Source organism: Rhinopithecus bieti, unplaced genomic scaffold, assembly GCF_001698545.2.
Source record: "Rhinopithecus bieti isolate Rb0 unplaced genomic scaffold, ASM169854v2 scaffold_2339, whole genome shotgun sequence".
Classification (NCBI taxonomy): Eukaryota; Metazoa; Chordata; class Mammalia; order Primates; family Cercopithecidae; genus Rhinopithecus; species Rhinopithecus bieti.
The window spans coordinates 1,208,359-1,216,992 of NW_016803819.1; the positions used below are offsets into that span (position 1 = coordinate 1,208,359).

Consider the following 8,634-nt stretch of genomic DNA (forward strand, 5'->3'; position numbering starts at 1 on the left):
TTTTTTTTTTTTTTTTTTCCTGGAGAGTAGAACATAAAAGAGGATAAAGAATGGGAGAGGGAAATAACCAATATTGAGCCCTCGCTATGTAATAGACACCATGCTAAGCTTAACTACTTTACCTTAGTCTTCACCACAGTTATATGAGGTAGCTATCTCATTTTATGAAGAAGGAAATGGAGGCTCAGGGAGATTAAAACACACAGCTAGTAAAGAGTGAAGCTGGGAGTCAACTTGAATTTTTCTGCCTCTGAAGTCCATTTCTCCCCTGCTATATATCCTGCAGTTCAAAATGAGAAATTTAATTTTAAATTTCAACATCATTTCAGGTGAAGGAGAAAGCATTCTATTAATAGGATTCCTGTATTAACTTTGGGTAGGTATCAGAGAAGAATAGCCCTCTTTTCTAACTACATCAAAATGAATTTTTGTGAGGTTGAGGATTTTAAAATGTACAATAAATATAGTCGCATACTACATTAAGATTTTTCATTAATATTTTACATTAATTTTTCTGTGTTTTTTCCCCAGATATTGAAATACTTCGTGAGACATTTATTAACATTGAATCAAAGGATCACAGGTTACAGAAAGTTAAAGTGATTTTGCTGCTACCTCGTTGTTCAGGACTGGGTGTTAGTAATCCAGTAGAATTTATTTTAAATGAACATGAAGGTACTTGTTTTAATTTCTAAATTATTGAAATTAGTTGACAGTTTAAAATATAAAATTATTTAAAATCATTAAAATACCATATGAAATACATCTGATTAATAAATAATAGCAACCATATATAAAGTACTTACTATGTGTAAAGTCCTTTACCTCTGTTACCTCATTTAATCCTTACACCAATCTAATAGACCAGGGTGATATTAAAAATATTTAATAATTGGAATAATGTAGGCAATCAGAAAAGATCCTGGCCAGTATGCTATTCTGAATATACCAGAGCTCTTGATGTGAGTGTTAAAATTTACCAGCACTCTATAGATGAAATACTGAGACTCAAAGATTGATTCATTTTTCTCAGGTCAAGGAACTAGAGAAGAGCTAGGATTCAAATTTAGATCTGTTTGACTCTAGAGCCCCTGTGTTCTAAACATGATCCTAATTAAATCATAAACAGATTATTTCAAACTCAAAGGTGTCTTAATCTCTAGGATGTATGCTTTATGAAATGAATATCTCAGACTAAATATAGGAGCATTTACATTTAATTTTATTGGCTTTTAAATACATTTAAAATAATTATTATTTAACATTAACATTTACTGAGAACTTAGATGTAAGGCCTTGGGTGTGGCACTTTTCTTGGATTATTTCAGTAAGTCTTCACAAGAATTCTGTGAAGTAGTAACTTGTTAACTTCTATTTTACAAATGAGGAATCCCAGGCTCAGAGAAGTTAATGAAGTCTCCTAGGATCATGGGGCTAGTAAGTGGCAGAGCTTGGATTCAAATACAACCACTCTAACTCTGAGACTGGCACTTTTAATGACTCTCTTAATCACATTATATTGCTCCAAATTAAATGAAACTTATTCTTATCCCTTGCTTATATTGAAAGGCATAGATAAGGTTAATTAGAATATTAGAAACAGAAGACATTCCATCAACGTACAGAATATAGTAACTGTTTTCTATTTCTAGCAAGGACAGAAAGAGAAGGAAAAGAAATGGAGGGAAAGGAACTAATATTTATTAAACACAACAATGTCCCAGGCAATATTCTAGGTAGTGTTCACATACTGTCACTTAGTATTCACAATAACTTTTTGAGGATAGAGTTCTTATAATTGTAGAGCAAAAAAATCAAGACTCAGAAAAATTAAACAAGTTGCTTATGATCATGGAGCTAGTAAGTAGGGAAGCTGGGATTCAAATTCAGGTCTGTGAGCACATTTTCTTTCCACTAAACGACACTGTCTTTAACTGGATTTATACTGTACCACATGGAATTTTGACTTGCTATAGAAAATTTCTTTCCAGAGAGACTTAAACAGAAGAATAACCAATTCAGGCCGGGCGCGGTGGCTCAAGCCTGTAATCCCAGCACTTTGGGAGGCCGAGACGGGCGGATCACGAGGTCAGGAGATTGAGACCATCCTGGCTAACACAGTGAAACCCCGTCTCTACTAAAAACAAAAAACTAGCCGGGCGTGGTGGCGGGCGCCTGTAGTCCCAGCTACTCGGGAGGCTGAGGCAGGAGAATGGCGTAAACCCGGGAGGCGGAGCTTGCAGTGAGCTGAGATCCGGCCACTGCACTCCAGCCTGGGCGACAGAGCAAGACTCCGTCTCAAAAAAAAAAAAAAAAAAAAAAAAAAAAAAAAATTCAGATGGTAGAATGGTAGGTAGGCTGAGAAAATTTCTATATGAACTTTAAGAAATAATCAAAGAACAATTAGTAGACACTAAAAGAAAAGGGGGAAGGAAAACAAGGGGGGATAAATAGCAGCTATAATAGGCATAGCAGTCAGGAGAACTAGAGCTCAGAACTGTGAGACTCTGGCCTTATCCTGGGCCATTTTGAGGTGGAAATCCAGAAAAAAATAAACCACAGATTAAAAATAAACTAAAAGCTAGGGGAGAAAAGCCTGAAGGAAATTACAAATAAGGAAAGGGGGGAAAGGAAAACATTTCCAAGGTACTGGTAATGTTTTGAAAGCCTTGATGAGAAGATAATGGGATAAGCTAAGAAGTGGTCACATCCTGAAGCAAGTGGGCTTTTGAAGGAACTTGTACTCTGAGGAGCTAAAAGCCAGAGCAAATAAGGAGCTGCTGACCTAGTGACTGTGGTGGGAACGTGGAACATTAGTCAGAAACAGTGGAGGTGAATCCAAAAGATTATTTTATTAAACTTAGATACAAGGAATTAGTTTTAAAAACATTAACATTGAAAAATATTAGAACCATTGAGGAATATATGAAGTTGGTCCTTGCTAAAGACTTGGAATTATTTTAAGATAGAATTAAAGAAGTAGATGATATGGCTTTAGAGTATAATAATTTGTAATAGTCCTTTAACAAGTAATGGAGAGTTTTAGAATAGAGAAAAAAACATGTGAAATGTAGGCCAGGCACAGTGGCTCACACCTGTAATCCCACCACTTTGGGAGGCTGAGGTGGATAGATCAGTTGAGGCCAGGAGTTTGAGACCAGCCTGACCAACATGATGAAACCCTGTCTCTACTAAAAATACAAAAATTAGCTGGGCATCATGGTGTGCACCTGTAGTCCCAGCTATTCAGGAGGCTGAGGCATGAGAATTGCTTGAACCTAGGAGGTAGAGGTTGCAGTGAGCCGAGACTGTGCCACTGCACTCCAGCCTGGATGACAGAGTGAGATCCTGTCTCAAAAAAACAGCAACAACAACGATAACAAAAAACAAAAAACCCCTCATGAAATGTAAAACTAAATTGGGAAGAAATGGAGTTTAATTAACCTTTAGTGATATTATTGGAATGGGCAACAGCCACATACATGGTATAAATAATTGGCTGTCATACTCTAGCGAGTTCTAGAGAGGTAGTATAATACAGAGTTTAGAAATTTGGGCCCTCTGGTTAGATTTCTGAGTTAGAATCCTGGCTGTCCACTTAGTAGCTATATAACCTTAGACAAGTTGTTTAATGTATATTTAAACAATTATCTTAATGTTCAAAGGGATAGTTATTCTTCAAGTGGTCATTAAAATAATCTACATTAAGTAGTAGCATTGCATTCAGTATGTCTTCATTAATATCAATACATATATTTAAATTATTTTTCAAAAATTAAAAAATGTAGGGCATTATTTCTTAATCTGTTATGAAGACATAATATTTGCTTTTCTGAATTTTTTCTTCCAAGGTTTCTTTTGGAAAGTTAGTATTTTAAACTATATCCTTGTATGTTCTCAGATCTCACTATAGCCCATTCTCTTTTATTTTGGAAAATAAATCTTATTTTCTCTTTCCAGTATTAGTCTCGAGACTGACTGCATATTCTCTGTGTCTAAATGGCTTATATGACTATTTGGATGACTATCTCATAGCAACTTGCAGAAAAACAATATTAAATATTTTCAATATTTTGAAAAGCTATATTAAAATGAAACAGAATTAACTTTTTTGTTCTAAATTTTAAGTCAACATTTTAATATCTATTTAGTTGTAATAGATATTTTCCATGAAACACTTTTATTTGTAGGCAAAATGATTGAAAATTATGTGATGATAACAATATGTAAAAGTTTTAATGGTGCTATATTTAAAAGCATTTCTTTTTAAAATTCAGATACAGAATTCCTTAAAGATCACTCTCAAGGAGGCATATCAGTGGACAAACTTCACATTCTTGCTCAACAGCAGTACGAACAGCTGACACATGCAATGAAATGTAAGTTTGTCACAGGCACCATCTTGTTAAAATATGGTGTACATTTTGGAAATCTTAGTCTTTCATGATCTATATAATCAAGCAATGAAGTGTGAGCCATGAGCACATTTTCCAGAATCTTACTGCCTTCAAATAACAAAATATTTATCTTTACCAATTTAATCTCAGTTTCTAGAATACATGCTTTGCTGTAATTTTAAACAGGTTAGCAAGCATAATTTACTAATTTTGTAATGCCGAAGTGAAATAATTATGTATATTTATAATTGTAGTTTCAGCTTTCCTGTTTCTTCTCTTGGATTTCTTACTTGATATAATTTTTCTGTTGTCATTGTGCCTACCCCTAACAACTCTTCTACAGTCCAAATTTTAGCCAAACTCTTATTTCTCTTAGTGCTAAGTAGAGAACAGAGAGGTGCAATCGCAGAGAAAGCCTAGATCTCTTGATTTGAAGTTTGAGTAACAAGGCGGCACTTTGAGTGATTTATATCATTGCTTTAATAACTTTATTTAGATTTTGAGTACCACTGCTTTTCCACATATGCACACAGAAATCTAGATGTCTCTGAGAAATTAATAAGCTTTTATTAATTCCGTATATATTTATAAAGTGCCCACTTTGGGTCAGGCATTAAGCTGTATGTAAGGTGTATCAGTGTTAGCAAATCCTGACCTGCAGAGGCTTAAAGATAAATGGATGTGTGCATAGACCCCATCTATATTATGGATATAGATCTATGGGTATAGATCTTTCAGTAAATACATAAACATACATGAGGTAGAAATAAGGCCTATAGAAGTCACAGAGGTCACAGCTTGCCAGGAGTAAAAGCAAAAAATAAATAAGTAAATAGAAAGCACAGAGGAGGCCTTTTCTTTTAGTTTATATTGCTAATAAATATTCATTTGAACATGATATGAATATTATATAGGAAATAAGTTGATTGGAAGATCAGGAATTTGGTAAATAATAAGCTGATCCTTTTTAATTAAATTCTAATTAGATATTTAAAGCTTAAAAAAGCTTCAGAAAGAATCTGAAAAGCAAAGGGATTTTAATGACATAAGCTCTTTTATGATGCCAAATAAACATAAAATTTGGCAACTCTTGAGATTGTAAGTCAAAACAAGTTGTATTTAATTTTCCCATAGGAGAATGCTATCTTAGGTAGTTAAGTATGTAATCAGGGGTTTGACTCCAAATTTTGATAGAACTGACTAAAAGCCCCATTTGAAATCAGCCACATAAAAGATAATTATGTAATCTGTCATGGGATTAGAGTAAAAACAAATATTTAAAAAAACCAAAACTAACTGTGCTCAGTCCTCGTTAGTTGTGAAAATGATTTTTAAATATTTGAGCACTTATTGCTTACTTATTATGTGCCAGGCACCTGCTGCTTACTTTATATGTACTATTTTATTTAATAATCACCAAACCTTCTTCCTTAGCTTGCATGCTGTCTTTGACGAGAGCAACAATGGGGCCCGGGCACCCCTAATTCCCTTGCCTTCTAAGACTCACAGGCTTGCCACTACTCTCTACTTTAAAATCATAAGTGTGGGCCAGGAGCGGTGGCTAATGCCTGTAATCCCAGCACTTTGGGAGGCCAAGCCTGGTGGATCACTTGAGGCTAGCCTGGACAACATGGTAAAACCCCATCTCTACTAAAAATACAAAAATTAGCCGGGCTTGTTGGCGCATGCCTGTAGTCCCAGCTACTTGGGAGGCTGAGATATGAGAATCACTTGTTATAGTGAGCTGAGATTGCGCCACTGCATTCCAGCCTGGGTGACAGAGTGAGACTCTGTCTCCAAATAAATAAATAAATAAACAAATAAATAAATGGGCTGGGCATGGTGGCTCATGTCTGAAATCCCAGTGCTTTGGGAGGCCAACATGGTAGGATCACTTGAGGCCAGGAGTTTGAGACCAACCTGGACAACATAGTGAGACCCTGCCTCTACAAAAAATTAAAAAAGTTATCTAGGCATAGGGCCATGCAGGCTACTCAGGAGGCTGAAGTGGGAGGATCGCTTGAGCCCAGGACTTGGAGGCTGCAGTGAGCCATGATCACCTCACTGCACTCCAGGGCAACAGAGCAAGACTCCATCTCTAGAAAAAAAATAGGTATCCTTTATACCTATTAATGACAATTAACTCAAGAGGCCCCAACTCCAGGTCATTCCTCATCTCCTATACTCTAGTCTCCATAACTCTCTTCATATTCCTTTGTCCACATCTCACTCTGTACTCTCTAGAATTTATAGTCCTTCATTGAGAAAAATTCCCTATATTTTAACTTATTTGAATGTCCTCCGCCTATGTAAAACATTCCTGCATCTTGCCTTTCCCCTGGGAACAATGTTTCCTCAATCTTTCCTCTCCTTTTTTGAGTTATTACCATCACACATTCACTCCTGCCACTAAACTGAAATGGTCCTGTGAGGATCACCAGTGATCCCATGCTGTTGCGTCAGTTCCCAGCCCTCGTCTACCTTGGTTTGTCTGTGGCAGTTGACAGAAGTGGTCGCTTTCTCTCCCTTCACACACTTCCATCACTTGTCTTACAGGGCACCACCTTCCAGGCCTTCTCTCTGGCTCCCCCTTCTCCGTCTCCCTTACTGGGTCCTCTCTGTCTCAACACCTTGTTTAACATGGAAGTGTGCCACAGTCCATGCCTTGGATCTTTTTTCTCTGCCTATATTTACTCTTTTGGTGATTGTATCCAGTCTGATGGTTTTAAACACCTCTATGTGACTCCCAAATCTATATTTCGTCTAAACTTCCTCTCGAAACTCTTAGCTTGTATTTCCAGCTGCCCTCTTGACATCTCCACTTAGGGACTCATAGTCATCTCAAAGCTGACATGTCCAAGATGGAAGCCCTGATCTTCCTCCCGCCACACCTGTTCCTCCCACAGTACTGCCATTTCAGTTAATGATAGTTGTAGCCTTCCACTCGCTTAGGCTAAAAACGTTAGCATTATCCATGATTTCTCTTTCATACCACAGCCAGTCTGTCAGTGTATGAGGTACATTCAACTTATACCCAGAATATATCCAGCTACCTCCACCACTACCACGGTGTCCAAACCACCATCAACTGTAATGACCTCCTTTTTTCTCTACCAGCCTCTGCCCCTGCCCTCTACACTCTATTCTTAACACAGCAATTGGAGTGATCTTGTTAAAACCCATCATAACCTGAGTAAAAACCTAAGCCCTTCCTTTTGCCCACAAGTCCCTGTACTATCTGGGGCTCAGACTATGCTTTCTGACTTCGACTCACTACTCTCTCTTCATTCCCTCTGCTCTGATCAAACCAGTCCCTTCACTTTCCTGGAACATACCAGCACCATGTTGACTTCAGGCCTTTACATTGGCTGTTCCTTTACCTTAGAATGCTTTTCTCTAAATAGCTCTGTGGCTGGTTCCTTATCTCCTTCTAGTCTACCCACAGTTTGCCATCTCAACAATGCTTTCTCTCCCTGCCCTATTTCACACTATTTCTCCTGGAACTCTCTATCCCTCACCCCTGCTCTGCTTTACTCCATAGCATTGATCACATAAGAGTACTATATAGTTTTCCTATTTATCTCTGTCTTATTGTCTTTCTCCTCTACTAGAAAGTTAACTCTACAGGGGCATGGATTTTTGTTTGTGTTGTTGTATCCCAAAGCCTAGAACAGTGCCTGTCTGGCAGGTGGTAGGTACTCAATAAGTATGAATCAATGAGTGAATTGCAGGTGGTAGTATTACCTCATTTTACGGATGAAAAATGTAAGACTTTAAGTAATTTGTCCAGGTTCATAGAGCAGTAAGTGACAGAATTGGGATTCACCTCTAAGTCTGTCTGTTTCTAGAATCCTTTAAACTATTTAGGCGATATTGATTGTAGAAGAATGGGCAGAAGTATCAAGTTCATGGTAACCTGCAGTATTTATTTCTTTGTGTTTATAACTAAGTTGGCCTCATTTTTTGTTGAATTTTCAATTTCCATACAATCCAGTTAGAATGACTTTACTTACTGGCCACAGACTAAATTACTAAGACAAGCTTTTGCTTTGAAGGGGAGCCATTCAAGCACCTGGGGAAATTATTCTCGTCAGAACAATGTGGTATTAATATCAAATAGATGTTTGGAAACATAGCACATTTGTATAGGATTGTTTTTTTTTTTTTCTTCATGGTGCGGGGAGGGGCGGCGGGAAGGAACGCGAGGGCGAGCGCGGCGCCGGCCCCGCGGGGAGTG

At 37.3% G+C, this 8,634-nt stretch overlaps 1 protein-coding gene across 1 annotated transcript in view; it reads left to right on the top strand.

The window, feature by feature from the left end:
• Positions 1–8,634, top strand: part of NSUN7 (NOP2/Sun RNA methyltransferase family member 7) — a 49,946-nt gene that overhangs the window by 30,349 nt on the left and 10,963 nt on the right. The window contains 2 exon segments of the mRNA XM_017854280.1: positions 532–675; positions 4,278–4,383. Of these exon segments, the coding sequence (XP_017709769.1) occupies positions 532–675; positions 4,278–4,383 (250 nt within the window).